We start from the raw sequence: 19,574 nt of genomic DNA, 5'->3' as shown, positions 1-19,574 counted from the left end.
CTGATTCCTGAATATTCCTGAATGATTCCTGAATAATATGAATGGGAGTTTCCAAAAGATTAGTAGGGAAAAAAATAGAGGGTATTAAATTAAAACCAAACAGCTCAACAAACAGATTCCTCCCTTACTTACTGAAACACATTAAATTTCCATGGCAGTTTCATGAGGTCACCTCAGGCTTCCATGAAGCATCTAAGTGCAGCCTGGGCTGCAGGAAGTTGCAAGCGTTAATGCCATAGCCGTCAAGCGTGCCAGACAGAAGTTGGATAGACTGGGTTTCAGGGCTCCGAATTTGTTCCTATGTTCAGCACCTGCTTTTCCAAAATGTACAAAATGTACAACATTCCCATCTACTACTGCACTAATTTTTTTTTAATTTCTTTTTTTTTTTTACTGGAAGAAACATAGGAATAAGCTGGACTAGTATCACCCAACTGTTTATTTAGCTCTGCCACTCACCTTAGACCTTGGCAGAGCTATCCAGGGACATCCAGTGAAGTGCCCATGTCCCCTCCAGGCACTGCCCCACCTGCCATCTCCCATTCCAGCCACCCACTCAGGTCTCATCCCCTTTGGTACCTGAACAGCACTGCCTTGTAACTACATGGCCTGGACCTGGACTGTGTATGATCACAGCAACCCAGACCTTGGTGCCAGCAGAAATGCTTGCACCTCCCCAGGACCAAGACCTCAATGCACATATGTTGTCCTACCATGCCAGTCAAACCCACCCTGAGACATACAACCCACGGAGAGCAGACAGGATCAACTCTGGAGGATGTGTTGCACTACCATAGCCTTCACCACAGTCCTGACCTGCAAAAATCACTGCTTCCACAAGCCTAAGCTTTCCAAAATATTCCCCTTTACAGTTGAAATCTCCTACCATGGTTTCTCCCCAGACGGTTTTGCTGGGGAAGAGCTAAGCTCCCATCATTGCCACTTCACCACAGTTATTTTCAACACCATCAAGTTCAATGAGGGCAAAACAAAACCCAAAACAATTCCCTTCCTTCCTGCTGTGCATCCCAAGGGGTGCATTTTCTGCTGGGGGCGGGGGGGGAGGGTTCAGTATTCATTAATTCCCCACATGCTCTGCTGACTGGTGACAACATCCCTCAGGCTTCACACACACTATGCATGACCCAGGACCGCTCCTCACTGCTAGCACCAGGACACGAATACTTTTCAGAAGTAGTTTCATGCCTGTGTCCCTCCTCGCAACATGGGTATCGCTGCAAAGAAAACTGCAACAAGGCTTGGCAGAACAGCCCCATCCAACTTCTGTGAGATCACGGATCCACAAAGCTAGCAGTTGGATTCAGGGAGCTTGGCATGCTACAACTGCCTTCACTACCTTAAAAAAAATGTTCCTTTTCTTTATAGAGAAAATACTCCTGCTGAAATAAACTACCCTGATATGCAGGAATTAAAACTATTCAACTCAAACTGTTGCAAGTAGTTGTCTATTAGTGTTTTTGAGTAGTTGAAACAGGCATTCAAGAAACAATCTCAAGAAGAAACGATAAAGTCATTCCAGCCCAAAACACACTAAGAGCAAACCTGGTCCCCAGCAAGGCAGCAGCACAGTAACCCATGTCTGAGCATGTATCACCTGCACAGTGAGCCACAGAGGAGGTCCCTTTTGAAGCAGACCAGCAGCAGCCGCCAACTTGCTCCCAAACAAATTAAAAGCCTTTGCACAAAGTACCGGGAGCTCCGCAAAGGTGAGAAACAAGGGTGAGGGGGCTGCCCCTCCCCTATCCCCACTTGTCCCCTGGGTGCTGCCAGCTGAGCACACGGTTTGTCCCCATTGCCCTCAGCTCCTTGTCCGGTTTCACACGCAGTGGTGGAGCCGCCCAGCTTGGCCACACCAGTTGGATTGCAGCAGAGACCAGGGCAGTCCTCCCCGCAGGGTGCTCCTGGGACAAAAGCTGCAGACACCCCCCTAAAAATACTTACCAGCAATTTGTTCATCTCTTCAAACAAGAGCTGAGCCCAATTACTGAAAAAAAAACTGCCAGGTTCAAAGCACTCCTGACCTTTTCTCTTCCCAGCAACTTCCTCCCAGAGCAGATGCTCCAGGCACAAACACATTTGGCCACAGCAGTAGGGCAGAAACCCCAAGCCCACTCCCCTGAAACCAGTCAGAAGTTTTCCAGACCCTAGAATAAGGCAGAGTCATTCACCCCTAGGACTTACAACACCAATTTAAAGCACAGGCCCATCAGGTCCACGGTGACATCTCTAGTTCTTCTGCTCAACATCAGCCCATTGAGGACCTCCACGGAAACAGGAGCAGACGCACAAGACATAGGAAACCCAAGCAATACTCAGGAAAACCAGAGACCAATCTCCCCGTAAAAGAAATAAACATTTGCAGTAGCACCACCACAGCAGTGATCCAATGGTTACTCTGGTAATTCCTTTCATCCCAGTCCCCTGACATTGTCCAAGGAACACAGAGATCCCTGCTCCCACTATAGAAAAGCAACCCCCTCTAGGGTAAAAGATGGCAACTGCCAAGCAGCACACACGTGTTCAGGGCAGGATTTCCAAAACACCTTTTTTCCATGCATTTGCAAAGGAAAAAAGAGATGTGGCTAACAGCTGTCTCCCTGGACAGCAGCTCCCAAGCACTGATCTCACGTAAAAGGTGGCTTCTCCAGAAGCACACAGCTGATTCAGCAGAGATGCCTGGAGACCCTATCGAATTATCTCATGCCACTTTTCCTCTGCTGAGTTTCTTCTCTGGAAACATTTTACTAAGTTCCAACTGGTCCCGCTCCTGGGGACCTACTCAGGTGTCACTGCTCACTCATCCCATGATTTGGCAGCCCCTACACAGTGCTGAGATACAAGAAAATGGCTGTGACCAAGGACAAGGAGGTTAATCCATCTAGCAATAACTGGAGGCCAATCAGGGGATTTACTGAAATTGCAGGAGTCATTCCGCTGGGAGTGTTTTTGCTGCTGATACCTCATTTCTGCCTTGCATTCATTCCCACTAGCCTACCTCCAGTTTTTTCTTGCCTGCTTTTAGTACCAGCTGACATTAGCTGTTTGAGACCCAAAATCCCTGCCATAGCTTGCACCTTCCCCTCCTACATTTAAACTTTGTCTTCTCCATCATTCAGCTGAGCATCTTTACTCCCACTACCTCCAACAGCACCGCTCTGAAGGGAGACGTTTGCAGGTTCAGGGCAAGAATCAAATCCATGTTATGGAAACTACCAAAACATCACTGGAAACTGGTATATACACAGCAGCCTCAACGGTTAAATCTTTCCTGCCTACCAGCCTGCCAATATTAGTATTGAGGGGGAAAAGTCCTGTCTCTCTGGGCTGATGTCTCTTTCAGAGCTTAATTACAATACCTGATGGCGATGTCCAGCGTGGGGGACAGCCTCTCCCAGCTCTTCATCCTGACCCAGTGAAATAAAGCCTGTGACAGCAGGACTGGTGTTGCTGAACACGGCTGACGTACGGCAGCATTATGAGGTGTAACTGTGGATCTGCCCTTCCCCAACTGCCAGGCTGATCCAAAGCTTTTAGTGTCAAAACAGGAAAAAGTTTTATGTGAAGGAGATCTCTGCAAACTTCAAGCAATGATTCACAGAGACAGTGACTTCTCCTCAGGTCTAAAAACTCAACAAAATACCAACCAACACTAGGCATCTCCTTTTCTCCTTCCAGTTCCCACTTGTCAGGGATGCTGGAAATATGTAGTGACATATTCTCTGTCCTTGGACTTCACCCACCATATCCAAATAGGCTATGAGATGAGCCCTGATTTGGGATACTGTTGGAAGAGCCAGGTGCACATCCTTGCTTTTTAAAAAAGTAAAGTACACAGCTGTTCCAAAAACCAAAATTCACAGAAAGGGGACAGAGGGGACATAAGATTCATCTGCCCCGTTCATGCAGGGGCCCAGAGATGCCCAGCGCTGCTGTGCCACAAGGAAGGCTTAGGTTGGAGGCTCCTGAACATGAAAGAGCAGGGAACTGGGACAACAGCACAGCACAATCCAGCAGGAGACCAGCTCCCGGGAACAAGACATTGGAGCTTTCTGAAGCCACTGGCACTTGTAAAAGGAAAGGTCACAGAGTAACTGTGCTGAGGAAGAGCAGCCAGAGTGAAAAGTGGAGTAGGCCAGCAAATTACCTGAAAATAAATGGCAATTTGTGAAATCACAGACATGGAGATGAGCACTCCCTTGTCCTTCAAACAGCTTTTCCCCATTTCAATTGGACACTTTCCCATCGCATTGCTGATAAGTTTCCTTCTCCCCAGGTTACCATGACCAAGCACCTGCAATATTAGAGTTATTCCTGCATAGTTCTCTTCCCATGTACATGAGAAGCACCTTTATTTACAGAAGTCTTGCAAGCTATTTCTGGAACAGGGCTTTCCAGAGATGACTTTGTTCAGTAATTCACTTATTTGGAACATAAGATGCAAAATTTCCTTTGTCTGTGCAAGGGAGATATTTTCTTTTGATCTTGCTTTATGCTTGCTCACCTTGCAAAACCTATTTCACGAACTGTGAAGGCAGGATGGAGCCCTCTGGATGTCCTCTGAACCCCAAATACATCACCATGGGAGCCCTCCTGATGTCAGAGGTGAACAGAACCAATTTCCATTTGGAAATGTGCTCCTTATTTTAAATAAATCTCTTCAAATCAACTTACCCAGGAAGACCCACTTTTATTTAGCAAAACTGAATTAAAGTAATCATTAACAACCACCTTTTCATTTTCTCTCGTGTCTCCAGGGTGGCCCTACCTGAAACCACGATCTGAGATGTCACACAGTAACATGGTGCAGAGCTTCCAGGAATGATCAGCAAGGCAAAATTTCATACCAAAACCATCCCCAGAGTAAGACCAAGGTGCTAAAAAATGGCTTAGAAATTCATGTTCAGTGAACAAAATATATGTTCAGCTCCAAAAGCTTAAAGGGAAAACAGAAGAGATGGGAACCACCTCTGTTTCAGTGTCAGCACCCAAGATGCTCCTCATCAAGCCCGGCGCTCTCACAAGCACAGAGAAGCTGCCAACCCTTTCTCCCCATGCCCTGCCAAAGGTGGTCAAACTGAGGTCTGAGGGGCAGGTAGGCATGAAACCTGGGCATCCCCTGGACCTAGCCCAAAGGCACGTTTGAGGAGATGTATTCCTGCACCTCCCATTCATTAATGCCCTCCCCAGAATGATGCTTCTGTACCATCACTGCTGCTTTCAGCCTGCAGCATGCTGCCATGTGTGGTGGCAGAGTCCCCTCAGCTACACTTGGTGACGTGCTGCAAGACCTGCTGGCACCATCCCAGAGATGAGAAAAATGGCTTTGGAGCAGTAACTTAGGACTGCCAGTCATGCCAGCTCAGTACCTGTTAACAGAAGGGTTGAGCATCTATTTGGCAGTCCCAGTTTCCCTTTATAAAAACCCTGCTGCCACAGTGTTCGCTTTCTGAGGAAGCTGGAGGATACTTTATCACTGCCTGCTCCTGCTTGCAGACACTAGTGGCTGATCAATTCTGCTTAAACAAGTTACCCCCGATGCAAACACCAGCCTGCTGTCTTGGGCTAACAGGCTCCGCAAGCATTTTCACTCTGATTTATCAACTGTGCTCCAGGCTGCTCCATGGAGCACCCACAAAATCCATCCGCCATTAAGAGAAAGCAATAAAAAAATATCCTGGCCGGGTTGGTCTGTAAAGGCTCTTCCTCCACCACAGCCAGCCATCACTCCATACTTGCCAACAGCCATGAAACTCTTCCTTCCCCAAAAGTTCATTGAAATACATTCTCAAGCCCTATTATCTCTCTTGTTTATACCACACTCCCTCTATTATCGAGAAATCTCCAAGTAATTTATAAGCCCACAAGCTCCTGCGCTAACAGGGCAATAAATCACATTTATATACCCCGTCACCTACTGTTCAGAGGGCTGCGGTGCCGAGCCTGCCGGCCGCAGGGCCGGGTAAAGCAAAGCAGCAGGGAGCAGCCACTGCCTTCCCGAAACCCTCCACAGCACAAGATTTGTTCAGAGAAGGCAGTTTTGTCCTGCATCAGCCACATATATCCAGCTGATGGATCCAGAGACAATTCCCACCCGTGCCCTACCTCACTGCATTTTGCCCACCCGACACCAATACAAGCACAGAAAAAAGAAAACCCTTTTTACAAAATAAAACCAAGGGAGGAGGATGTTTTGGGCTATTTTCCTTGAGGAAATAAGTTGTCCATCTAATAATCCCTAAATGGGCAGTGGGTTGTTCGGTTTTCAATGTGTGCCTCTGAGCCTCCCCTCACTGTGCCAGGTCGCTGGTTTGCTTTTCCACGGAGTTGCAAAACCCCTGAATAACAAGGTTTGTGCATGGAAGTGCTGACACAAACCTTAACTACAGCATCCTGAACATGATACCAGAATAAGGACGCTCCCTGTGTGGCCCAGTGTATGGATAAATAAAGCATTTCAGCAGCTAGCACCGACAGACCATAAACCTCCACAAGCATAAATACCAACAACAACCCAAAAAGATTAGAGGCTTAAGGGCAAGGCAGGCTGGGATGATTTAGAGTTGGGGTGGAAGGGTCATTATTGCTGAATAGGTGGGGTTGAGCGGGCCAAAGAAATCAATAAACCATTCTGCTCCCAGGGAATGAAGGGGCCACTCTAATTGTGCAAACACACATTTTCCATTTGAGACTGGAGATCTCCAGTTCATCCAACACACATAGATATAGGGAACTCGCATCATCTTGCTGAGAAACAAGGACTTTGTCCCGAGACATGTGCCCCAGGAGCTCCATCACTCAGAGGAGTGCTCAACTAAGCATCTTGCTGGGTATAACTCGCTGCTGGAGGCAGCTTCAAGTGAATGCAGACACGGGCAATGTTCATCTCCAGCTCCATTAATTTCGTTTTTTACTAAGCTAATATATAGTTGGGATTAAGATCTCAGTTGCTTTCAGCATAACCATCAGGTCAGAGCTCTTCCAATGCCCAGTACTAGCAGTGTACAACCAATCAACAGGTTCTGCCAGCACCGGTTACCTTCAAGCACCAAAGACAAGCTTTGGGACCAACTTCACCCCTGATAAAACAACTATGTTTGCAAGTTGCCACACTTGCATCGGAGGTGGAGGTGGCCCCAAAATTAGCCACAACAGACCACTGAATCCTACAGCGATGATGGACACAAAGCTTTGCAGCAGGCTTCCAGGCACACAACTGCTTAGCCACAAAATTCAAAGGTGACAAGAAATTCCTCCTTTGCCTCTCCTCTCTTCTCCTTCAGTCCTCCCCATCCCCAATTCTTCTACCTTTTTTCCCCACTTTCTTTCTAGGGAACAGAGCAATGAGAAAAGACACCAGCTTTGGAGAGTGAAGCTCATTTATAAACAGAATAAATATATACTATACAAATAAATAACTAGTTGTACCTAATGGGCCAATGTACCTAAAAGCCCATCTCTGAGACATACCACAGTAGATCGTTCAGGGAACCAGCGGACAGTGGCAATGCCCATTATTCCCATGAAGATACCTGAGTTCACAAGCACATACAGGTGCAAACGGTGACAATCTTCATTCCTGGCTAACCAGAACTGTGAGCTGATGCTGGTGGTAAAAGTACAGGATCCTTCTGCATGATCCTTTCTGTTCCTTCTGCATGAACAAGTCTCCTCCTCTGCTGCCTTTCCAAAGATATATAAAGAAAATGCTCTTTACATCAGTTAATAAAACAGCTCAAAACCTGCCCAGGTCACGTCAAGCTTACTGCTTGCAGTTAACAGATTTCAACTTTACTTGGGATCCGGGGTATTTTTAGAATCAGTAATTTCATTGTCCCTCCAGAAGTAAATTCCTCAATGGTTTCACTGCAAAAATATTCCTAGGAACAGACAATTCTGCTGCTCATGTACTAAAGACTGCAGAGAAAAAAAAAAAAAGATTAATACTGAGCCTTATCAAAAGCATGGCATAAACCATGTGTTGAATTTAATCCAAACCAAACTGTCAATCTGCCTTCAGGATCAGATATAACAAACGTATGAGCCTAGGGCCAGAAATGAAAAGCATGGTTTGTTTTCTAATAGAAGATTTGTACTGATCTCTTAGCTGCGCTCCTGCATGGAAATCTTTACACTGCAAATGCTGGACAAATAGGATCTCTTATCTTTATCTTCTGTTGAGCTAGAGAAAAGTTTCATCTGGTTTTAATTAATTTAGATTGCAGGTTTCCCATTTTCAGGGAACAATTCTCAGTTTTGGAAAATAAATCCTTTTTGAAACATTTTAAATAGGTGAAAAAGAGAAAGAGGATTTACAATCACTAAGTCACCTTCTGAGGTCTGGGCTGATGCATCCCCATGCAGATCTGGGTACCAGGAAGAGCCCAACACGCTTTGCTGCATCCATCACCAGTCACCAGCAGTGGGAAAAAATGTTGCTGTGGGGAAATTCAGTCCAACCATGGGAAACACGGAAAGGAGACCTTATGACATGAAGCTGGAGATTCCCCAACAGCCCTTTCTTTGAGCCACCAGCATTTGTGCCTGCAGCACTGGGATGCTGTAAAGCACTGTGCCTCAGTCCAGACATCCCCATTCCCCTGCTCTCCAAACATCCTTCTGCAAGAGGACCTGCAAGAGCCGGCCAGAGCCCCACAGGCACCTGGCAGACAAACGGTGCCAATGAAACAGTACGAACAGTTCCCTGTTTGGTCTGGGAATGCCTATAGCTCCTGTTTGGTCTAGGAATGCCTGTAGCTCCTCACCTCCCTGGGCCCACCACCTGGCTAACAGAGCAGCTTTGCGAGCTCAGCTTTGCTGGCCCTGTGTCAGAGTTAGCACAGGTTTCCTTTAGAAGTGAAACCCGGTGACTTAACCTGATGTTGTCCAGCTTCTTGGCGTGCATGGTGATGGGGCATGCTGGGGAAATCAGGCTCACAGAAAGACATGAAAACTGCACAAATAAATTCCATTTTCTTGTTTGCTAATTCAAACAGTAATTAAATTCATATTACCTACTCTTTCAAACACAAACAGCACAAAAGCAAGCCCTCTGCCTCTCTAGCAGACTACTCCTATTTGTTTGCTCCCTCTCCAAATCAGCAAATGCAGCCCAGCTGACCCAGGAGCTGCAGCTATCACCATGACACTCATGCTAGTGGGGTCAGGATGAGGATGATGCTGTCAGGGTGCCTCAGGGGCAGCCCAGTCCCATCCCTCACCTTGCCAGTGCTTTGGTGGCTCAGCTGCACCTATGCAGGTTAGGGGGACAACCCCAGCAAAGCACTGGAGCAGGCACCTCATTCACCACATTCACATCTGCAGGCACCTGCACATCTCTAAAAATTCAAACCTGAAATCTAGCTGTCAATTTTGCCACAAATCAGTCAGTTTGGCTTGCAGGTCAGAAGAGTTCTTTCACAAGGGCTGAGATAATGCTATTTCGAACTGGCAAAATAAGTACACAATATAACCAGGGCAGACCCTCCATGCCTGCTCTGCAGATTGGGGCTGGGGCTGGCCAGCACTGCTGGGCAGAGCTGCCCTTCCTCCTCCCTTCCAACCTGAGACGTACCAGTTTTGTTGGTCATTGAAAACCCCAATGTGAAAATGTGCACGCTCTCTTTTGCACTGCAAAGTTTTCCATCCCTGACTGCCCTGTGGTTATGCTGGCTTGTTGCACAGCAAAACACCCAAAACACAGTTTCACATCTCATTTTAGGTGAAGTTTGTAGAAGAACTGCCTGTTCCCCGGGATAAAAATGCAATGTGTACGTAGCATCGAACATTATTCCTGTAAAAAGCCCCAGCAATCAGACCTGCTGTTTTTCCTATTGATTGCTGGGGGGCTGTTTGCTATTCTGATCTCAGCTGGTTGGAAGTCTCCCCAATCACCGCAAGGTCGCGACCACGGGGTCAGAAACCTGCACTACATACATCATAATTTATTTTACAGATAATCAATACTGCACTGCACCATGCCGTCTTACAGTACAGCCTCACACTGAGGCACTGATGCTACTCGTACAGGATTGTAACCTTAAGGCCTGGCAGCTTAAAGAGGTCAAAATCAGCTTTCATTTTATAGTTGGAAATCATGGCTGGAAGTAGAGTACACATCCCACTTGCTGTTAGTTTATACATTTGTATAACTGAGTCAAATCCTACCTCTGGTTTGAATCCCACTTGGGAAAATAAACATTAGCATCTGTTCAGGTTCGTACCTAGCAATCCGACAGGAGAAGCCCAAGGAGCAGCACGGTTACCGGATTGCCCAGGGTTTGCAGGGAAGGAGGTGACCCCAGTCCCACCTGTGGGTGAGGGAGCCCATGCAATCGCAACATTGCAGTGCCAGCTTTCCAGACCACCCCTCTCTTCAAATGGATTAACAGCAACAGAGAAGCAGCGAAATGCCCTTTTATCAATAATGTCCTTCATCCCATTTTCTAATTTATACTCCCAGGGCTTCATATCTGACCATCCATGCCCATGGTCACCCAGCACACACACTGCAAGCCTAGTTATTAATCAAGCTTGCCACTGCTCCCTGCATTTTTCTGTTAATTCTGGATTTCTGCGGAAGAGTATCTCGGGGTATTCCAAAAGATACAACAGCTTTTTAACAAGCTGTCCTTAAAAATGATGCCAAAGATAGTATTTTAGCAGGAAAGGAAGGGATTTGAAATATGCAGCAGGAGAAAAAAAAGCTGAGAGGAATAAGGAGTGCTGTAAATACCTTGTAGGAAAAGCAATCCGTGATTAATTAATTGCTGTATTCTGGTATTTGTATCCATGCAATATGCAGTTCCCTGGGACCTTCACCAAGGTCTAGCATTCATCAATCTCAACGTGATTTGGATTATAAAACATGAACAGAGGAATCATAGGGCACAGTCAGTCCCTCACCACTCTGCTTTCCCTCAGTGCCATCCCCCCGTTGTTTGCAGGATCTGGCCCCCAGCCTGGCCACCACATGGGGCTCTGCCTCCACGCAGGGCAAGCCCCAGCCCCCCCCAGTCTGCCCCAATGAACCCAGGAGAGCACTGCCTCACCTTCCACCTCAGTGTGGAGCGAGCCTGAGGGCTGGGCTCTGCCTCATCTCCCATCATTACCAGCCACATGGCAGTGAGCAGGACCTGCCAGACTGTTCCCCACTGCCTGCTTTTTATCCCATTTCAACTGCCCCCCAAGGCAGGGGCTGCGATAACTCAACAGCCTCAGATCTTCCCCCTTTCCTCCCAGCTTGCCTCCAAAGCAAAGTTCACCTCAGCTGACATCACCAGTGGGCTCGACAGGCAATCACTCAGCTACAGCCATGAAGCAGGAGCAGCACCACTCTGAGACAGGAGCTATATGCAGGAGGATGCTGTTAGATGTTGTTATTGCACTCTAATACCAGTATGTTAAAGGCACTTTGGATTTCCCAGCAGCACGACCCCTTTTCCGCTGGCTGCAGCAGAATAAAGCAGATAACCTCATGAAAAATCAAACGCATGCAGTGAGCAGGGTGTAAGTGGAGTTTGGCAAAGGGCACGGTGCTGTGCCGGGGGAGGAAGCGCTGTCGCTACGTGGAGAACACTGCCCTGTGGTTTAGCTTGAAATCCAGCTGTTCGTGTGGGCAAAACAGGCTAGGAGGTGTTGAAATGCTGCCTGGGGAGCCCAGCCCTGTGTCAAAGCAAGCTGACAAGCCCGGCACTGGGGGCACGAACCCCACAGCCTGCCCCTGGCCAAGCGGGGAAGATTGGCATGTCGGCCCCCACCCACTGCAGCCCCCAGCACGGCAAGGGGCTCGCACAAAGGGAAACACACAGACCATGACAGGCTAAGCCTCCTCCTTCCTCTCTCTGTTCCCCTTTCTTTCTCTTCATGCTATGGCGAGGCTGCTGAATGTCAATAGGAAAATACTTTGGCAGAGCCAGACAGTCTTTTTTTTTTTACCTTCTTACTTTCCCTCTAGCTGCTTTGCTGGATGCCTAATCCTCCATGGACACTGGGAGAAGTACCAGGACACAGAAGCAACATACCAGGTAGGCAGCATAATGCATAGCTCTGTAGAATTTCTGGTTCTACCTGCTTTTATGGCACAGCAGGTGACCAAAACACAAAAACCCAGGGAAGGGAAGGAAAGAAAAAAAAAGGTTTGGACCTGTCAGGGTCGCAGATTCCCACGTGGGAGCCCCCCTGGTCTCAGCAGCAGAGGTTGGGAAGGTCACTCTTTGCAGCAGAGCATCTCTCCCTGAAGTATCTTGGGGGCTTCTGCCTGCCAGCCCCATCAGGGCTGTGTGCTGGGCTCACAGGCAGGAGGGTATTTAGGTGCCTCCCTGTACCCAAGGTTTCTATCCCCCCCAGCACAGGTGGCATGACATACCCCAGCCTTCCCAGGACTGGAGCCTAGGCAAAGGCCCTGGCAGCAGGTATCCATCCTCACATACCCCTGCCCAGACACAACCAGCAGCCACTCCCTTTTTTTTTCCCTTTTTAAATCACACTGTTCACTGAACACGTTTTTTACTTGCTTTTATCACAACTGATATCTAAAGTGTCCATATCGGGGAAAATCAAAGTGAAAACAGCTATTGTTCAGTGAGGGTGGAAGGAAGAGAGGAGCGAGCATGACAGGTGTTTTCCCAGCTTCTAAGGAAAGGAAGAGACCCATAAAAATACTACCAAGGTTCCAGGAAATAATTTTTTTTTTTTATCTATAAAGCTATTTTCAGCCCCAGGGGAGTCTTTCTCTTGAGCTCAGACTCCCACAGCAGAGGGAGAGATCCACTCGTCCAGCTGACCAGCTTGGCGCTATCAGCTTACAGCAAAATCAAATATTCTGAGTGGCCACCTGAGTCCTCCCGATGCTGTTCATCCTACCTGACTGCCCAAAAGCCCTCAGCAGTCACCCCCGCCTTCCCCTTGCCAAAGGACCCGTCGCTGGCTGCACCACCACACCCCAGATGCACCCACAGAGCTTGGGAATCATCACCTTTTGCCCGTTCTGCTCTTTTCTTTCCTACCTCAGTATGCTATGTCCAAGCTGCTCTACAAGCAGAAAACAAGTGGGGTTTGATCAGGCATCCCTCCTGTGAAACCCAGCACTGCTCCAAACCCAGCACTGCTCACCTCCATCCAGTCTGGGATGTGCCAGCTGCAATAAGGTAAATATAACCATGATGCATACAGCTATCTCAAACCGAGGAAATCTGAACACCACACCTGCTATACCCTTCTATGTGCTCTCCTCAACAACGCCTGAGTCCGTTTCTCTGAAGCATCTCGTACACCTCTAGATCTTTGAAAAGGCAAACTACAATACATGCAGGTGTATGGATCAAACCCTCCAAAGCAGCAGCTCTGCTTTGCTGCCCGTTGCCACAACACACTCAGAAAATGCCAAGCCCCCAAATGCTGAAGGAGTTCACGTTTGTTTCTGCCTCACTGTCTGGGATGGGAATCTGAAAACCAGCTTTGTCCTTGCAAATCTTCCTGCTAAACATGTGTTTGAGGGGTTTTCTGGCAGGGGACCTGTCCCGGCACATTGAAGGGCTGGGGACCATGGGAAGCAAAGGTAGCATGTGCCCAGGGCAGGCAGCCGACAGCCACCATGGGGGGCACAGGCTGCATACCCCCATCTGCATAGGAGCAAGACCCACATCTGCACTCACCCCATGCTAATCTGTCTCGCTTCTCCCATGGGAAAACCAGAGCGTGCATCAGCACAAGCGCCAGGGCACTGCTGCTCAGCGGGGCCAGGTTTCCCTGCTCCAGCCCAGGCAACTGCTCCACATGCCTCCTCTTCCTCCATGAGCCTGAGCTCTCCAAAGACTGGGAGGCAGAAGCAGGGCGCGAGGGGCAGCTTCAGGACACAACACTTCATAGTCTGGTGCAATGAGTCGAGTCAGCAGGGGGGAATAGAAGTCCCTTGTGGCAAGCAGCATGGTCATTTCCTGGAGAGCAAGGGGGTTTTAAACAGGAACAAATGATTTAATATGCAACCGAACCCTGCAGGTCACAGAGTAATGGAACCACACAAGCAGGCACGGCATCCACTGCCACAAGTCCAGCAGCAGCACAGACCCAGAGCCACGGACCATCTCAGCAACTCCGGCCCATGGTGGGGTCATGCACCTCATCAGCATCGCTGAGCATCTCCTCCTCTAATGAAATCAGGCTTTGCTTGTGAAGTTTCTCTTGTCTTCTCACTGCCTAATAATGAAGTTGGCTGAAATCAGAAAAACCAACAGAAAACTTCCCAGTCTTTCCCAAACCATCTTTGCCATATTGTCCTTCACAGCATTGCTTCTACAACCTGTGTGCGAGCGGCCTCGCATGAGTGCAGGGTGGACCAGCTCAGGTGGGTATTGCAGCGCAGCAGGAACCACAGTGAGACAAGCAGAACTCACTTCACACATTTTCATGGAGGAGCACTACCTTCATCTGAGGGGGTTCAGACACCCTCACAGAGCAGGACTCAGTGGTCCCAGCCCAGGCTGAGCAGAGGTGGCAAGCACAGGATCTCCCAGCCTGGGAGCCGCAGGGCACCCAGCCCCTGCTGAGTCTCAGCACGCAGGGCTTTGTGCGAGGAGCGGAGCGGCATGCCGCATCAAAGTAGCACTTTCCCTATCCCACAGCGTGGGCTTCAAGGGCAATGCAGTGATGCCCAAGTCCCTGAGTCTCCCCCCCCGGCAGCACATGCAGCCTTGGCTGCCATCTCAAGACAAATGCTCATGCCACCCAAGGAGGGTTAGGGCATGTGAGTGCCCAGCAGCAGGGAGGGTAGACATGCAAATAACCCCGCTGGGGCCACACAGTCCAGAATACTGCCTTCAGTGCCAGCAACCAGTGCTGCTGCCAGGATGTCGAGGGCAGGGCAAGCAGTGACCCTTGGCTCAGCACTGCTTTACACCCGCAGAAGGCACGGCCAGAAGCCCTGGGACAAGGACCACGCTCTGGCTTGTCCACAATGGTGTCCCTGGCACTGTTCAGTGGCACTTGTGCCCAGCCAGCCTGAGGGAGGATGGCTGCGGAGGAGCAGACAGGGAGAGGAGAGGGAGGCGCTCAGCAGGCTCACGCCTCCGACATGTGCTGCACACAGCTTCGCCAGACCGCAGGATCTGGCTCACTGAACGTGTGGAAGCAACACTTCTCTGTCTCACTTTACAAAGCCCCAAACAATAACTGTCTGTCACTGCACAGGAGCTTAGAAGTAACATAAGCTCCTATTGGCATGGCGCACAGCAGCCTTCCTCCTACACAACACCAGCAGATGTGAAAATGGCCCGATGCTGCCTCGAGCACTCCTCTGACCTCCTGTTTGCTTCTGGATCAGAATCCAAAGCTGGATCTTAACCTACAAGAGCCATAAAAGCAAAGGGTTTGGCCCTATGAGGGACCTCTTCATAATCTAAGACAGATGCACTTCATGTGCCAAGGTTTATGAGGGCAGGGAAGAGGCTGAGGCTGCATCAGCCTCTGCTCTACGGCATGGCTGGGGCAGCCCGTGCTGGCATCACCCCATACTCCAGCTGACAGTGCACTGGAGGTAGACCAGCGGCATAAGAGCTGGAAGCTCTTGCAAACCAGGGCAGCACCCAAAACCTTGCATCCTACTGCTCAGCCTACACTGAAGCTGCCTCCAGCCCCCACCTGCCCTATTGAAGCGGGACCCCTGAGCTCCTGAGGTTCCAGGTCCCGAAACCTGATGTCCTAAGGGCCACCTCTGCTGTCAGAGCCAGCACAGCATGGGAGATCCCCTCCATCCATGCAAGGTGCTCCTGGGGTTTCTCACCTGCGTGCAGAGTGGGGACTGACTCCAAAGTCAAACCCAAAACCGCTGCGGGACATATGGAAGGAAAAAAGCACATGGAGGACAAATTATTCCTGGAAATGTGAAAAGGCAAGGGGAAAATTAAACTGAAGTATGATGAAGATAAGCGATAGAGGGAGAGTTTAGTAACCAGAGGTGAAAGGACGTCCCTCAGAACAACTTGCATAAATAATCTCTCCAGTGTCCCCAAGGATATCCAGTGTCTCTGCTGCCATTGGGACTGCAGCAACCCCAAGCAGCAGAGGAACTTCCCAAGGTGCAAGAGAAAAAAAATGGGGCATTGCTGCCATGGGGGAAGGGACTGGAGAACAAGCAAGGTACAGGACTGCTCTCATGGCTGTGCTGACGTGCAGCCTCCAGCAGCCATCGCCTCCACTCCAGCAGCGCTCCCCTCTGGCCTGCCACACGCTATTCCCCAGTGTCCCTCAGTGGAAGTGTCACCCAAGGCAAAGCTCTGGAGGAGCCTGACCCATCCAGGAGTTTAAATCCTGCTCCTGAAAACTCCCATCCCTCCAACCTCCCCGCAGCCCTAGCTGAGGAACACCTCTCCGGTGCTGCCACAACCCGCCCACGAGTGATACTACACCTGACAGGGTCACCTATGAGCAGCTGCAGAGGTGGGCTCGGTGTCTACAAGAAAGCTTTTAGCCAGCAGCTGAGCTAGCATACCACCTAATTGCAGCCAGCTTGCTCATCAATGCGCTGCAGTCTTTGTACATGAGTAGCTAATAGAAAATACAATACCCAAGGTATTTTGCCCCAGGATACCTCCAGCCCCAATGCATGCTGGTGGGCTTTTTACCTTTGCATGCACAGCCACAGGGTAACAAGTCAGCAGCAGAGGAGTGCAATTCTAAGATTAACATGTGGGACAACCTGCTGATCATGGCTTGCACGAGAGGGTGAAAGGCGGCCTTAGAATGTAATCCATTTCAGGCGCTCTTAAATCTCCCCAATACAACACAGAGCCCTTTAAGCAAAACTAAACAACTTCCTTTAGCCTAAATAAATATTAAATCTAAGTGATGCATTAATTTACTCTAGTTCACCAAAGGCTAACTCCTACCCAAACTGATCATTATAAAAGAAATCCTATAATCCCTTGCTCCCATTCAGGCTCAAAACATGTAATCCTGTGAATAAATCCAGAAAGAAAGTGTAACAAAATGGGCAATAAAAACTTACAGCATTCACATCTTTTCATCTACCATTAATACTGTAAACACTCACTCGAAGGCCCTTGAGTATGACTAATCTAATGTTTTGGCTCCCAACGCTAATCGCCAAAAGAGCTCACCTCTCGGTGTAACACCCAGCAAGATCTGCCGCCCCTCCGGCCGCGACCCAGGACACCTCCTCAGTGCCCATCTGCAAGAAAACCTGGCCTCAAATCCTGCAAAATGCTGCAAAATCAGCACGAAATTGAGCAAGTATGGTTCTAATAGCACCAGAGCGCAGAGCTTTTTTTTATTATTATTATTTTATTGCTTTGGAAGCCTGCAAGCTCCAACTGTATAAATGCCAATAACTTCCCAAGTTTTAAGGCTGCTGAAGTAAGAGATCAGATTTTAGCAAGTGCTTTCCAGGCAGCCAGCCAAACTTTTTCTGATTCACTAAAAGCACCAAAGGGAGGGGGAGAGGGAGGGGGCTGGAGGGCTGATTAACTTCAGTTACCGCACAAGCACAAAAAATGTCTCCCCGCTGCAAAGGGTGCCGTCGCTGCGAGTCCTGCACAGCCTGTTATTCCTTGGGCTTGAAAAAAAAAAAAAAACGCACCGGAGAAATACAGCAAACGCCTTCCAACCGCAGAGTAATTTACAGCTGTGGATCCTCTCCTGCTCCGCCAAGGGGAGGCTCTGCTGGTGTTAGGTTCAAGCTGCAGTTTTCAGAGGAGATGAGAAAAAAAATGCAACTGCGGATTTTTTGGAGGGGTGCAGGAGAAGGGGATGGGGCTGGTTTGGGTTTTAGCTTGGCCAGAGGGATGGAGCCTCCTCCAAGGCTGTGGCTGTGCTCATCCAGGACCATCCCTCGCTGCTGTCGGGCATCTGAGAGAGGATGAGCAGGTGCAATCCTGACCAAAGCACCATGCAGGGCTGAAGGGGTGGCGTGAGCGGCCCCCAGCCCCAGTGGGACGGTGGGCTGGAGCCACCAGGGCAGAGGCACCTGCTCTGCCCGGCCCCGCAGGTGGGTCTGCTCCGGGTTGCCCTGCTAAAATCCCCATCCCAGGGAGGTGCGAGGCCCCAGGGCTGCTGGGTGGCAACAGCTGCCCCAGGACCCCCAGTCGCCATCCCCATTCCGCAGGCGCCTGGGCTGCAGAGCCTCGCTGCCTAGGGTGTTCCTCCAACAGCTTCATTCCTGCTGAGGCAGGATCAAAGGCAGGATCTGACTTGGATGGTTTTCTACTGAATAATGGGGAGGGAGCACACAGCCTCCTTCTCCTGGCTAGGGAAACTTGTGTTTTTCAAAGTATCAGTTTTTGGGAGTAAGTTCCCTGGGAGGGGAAAGAAAAAAAATTTAAAAAGGAAAAAAAAAAGAGGGCGAGCAGGAGAGCGCCTGCTCTTCCAAGGCAAGTGCATCAATCAACATTGTGCAAGGAGAAGAGTCCAGCACTCCCTCTCACATCATTAGCCAGGCTAATGCACTCCAGAGGATCCCGCTACAGCAGGCTACCGGCGCACCCGGCTGCGCCCCAGCCCGCACCCGGTGGCCAAGCACCCGCAGCGGCTGTGCTGGAGATGCCTCAGCGCTAGCGGTCATTGAAAAGGAGCTTAGCGAGAGGGGCAGCCCCTTTCCAGGGCCAGTGACACTCCAGCATCTGGCATGCGGATCACTTTAATATGGCTATAAAAACTAGAGGGGAAAAAAGTGAAAGCCCTAGCCAAAACTGCCTGGCACTCCGAGGTCAGCACGCCGCCTTTGTTTCTATTTTACAACCAAAAGTGAAAGAGGACAGAAAGGACACGTACCTGTACCTGAAAGCACAGCAGCAGGAAATGTAAACATCTGGAGAAGAGAAAAAAAAGCAACAAAAGATCAAATGATGCGGTAAAATGGTTAAAGTTGATTTTTTTTGCTTTGTTTTTGTTCGCAATTTTTTAAAAGGTGCAGAGCGATGCTCTACTTATAAGAAGGCTCGGGTCCCGATTACCACCTGATTGCAAGGAAAATGCAACCGGAGCCTCCAAAATGAAAGTTTATAAAAATAAAACCAATAAAACAAAAAAAAATTAAAAATATGCCATAATCCTTACAGGCAAGTGCAGGCTGACAGCAGTGAATACATCGCTGGGCGAGAAGAGAGGGGAGGTCAGTGGCTTCACGCTAGCGGAGTGCAGTCCCCCACCGCCGCCCTGACATGGGAGCGATCCGGCCGCCGAGCTCCGCTCCGCGCCGCTCCGCGCCGCTCCGCGCCGCCGAGAAGTTGTGGTACCGCCCGCTTTGCCTCCTCCGAGTGACTCGCTTAGGCATCAGCTCTCCTCTCCCCCTGTCTCTCCTCCTCCTCCTCCTCTCCCTCTCTCTCTCTCTCTCTCTCTCCGCCTTTGGGGGGGATGAAGGTGCTTATTGTCAGTAACTTCCGATCATCAGCAAGTGCCCCCCCGCCGCCCCCCCGGGCCAGCCCTGCGAGGCGGATAAAGCCTCTCCGCGGCCCCGCGCCCACAGAGCGCCGCCGCCGCGCCCCGCTCCGCTCCGCCGCCGGGCGCGGGCGGCATGGCGATGCGCGGGGCGCGGAGCGGGGGCG

The 19,574-nt window shown here is 49.7% G+C and overlaps 1 protein-coding gene across 1 annotated transcript in view; it reads right to left on the bottom strand.

Annotated features, from left to right (window-relative positions):
* Positions 1 to 19,491, bottom strand: part of FGF18 (fibroblast growth factor 18) — a 73,696-nt gene extending 54,205 nt beyond the window's left edge. The window contains exons 1-2 of the mRNA XM_075102216.1: positions 19,087 to 19,491; positions 18,802 to 18,838 (exon numbers count right to left, since the gene is read on the bottom strand). Coding sequence (XP_074958317.1) covers positions 18,802 to 18,838; positions 19,087 to 19,118 — 69 coding nt within the window. The 5' untranslated portion in view covers positions 19,119 to 19,491. The remainder of the gene's footprint in view (positions 1 to 18,801; positions 18,839 to 19,086) is intronic.
* Between the last annotated feature and the right edge of the window lie 83 nt (positions 19,492 to 19,574).

This window comes from Phalacrocorax aristotelis, chromosome 8 (genome assembly GCF_949628215.1).
Source record: "Phalacrocorax aristotelis chromosome 8, bGulAri2.1, whole genome shotgun sequence".
Taxonomy (NCBI): domain Eukaryota; kingdom Metazoa; phylum Chordata; class Aves; order Suliformes; family Phalacrocoracidae; genus Phalacrocorax; species Phalacrocorax aristotelis.
The sequence above is the reverse complement of the archived record's forward strand: the minus strand, read 5'-3'. Positions and strand labels throughout refer to the sequence as shown.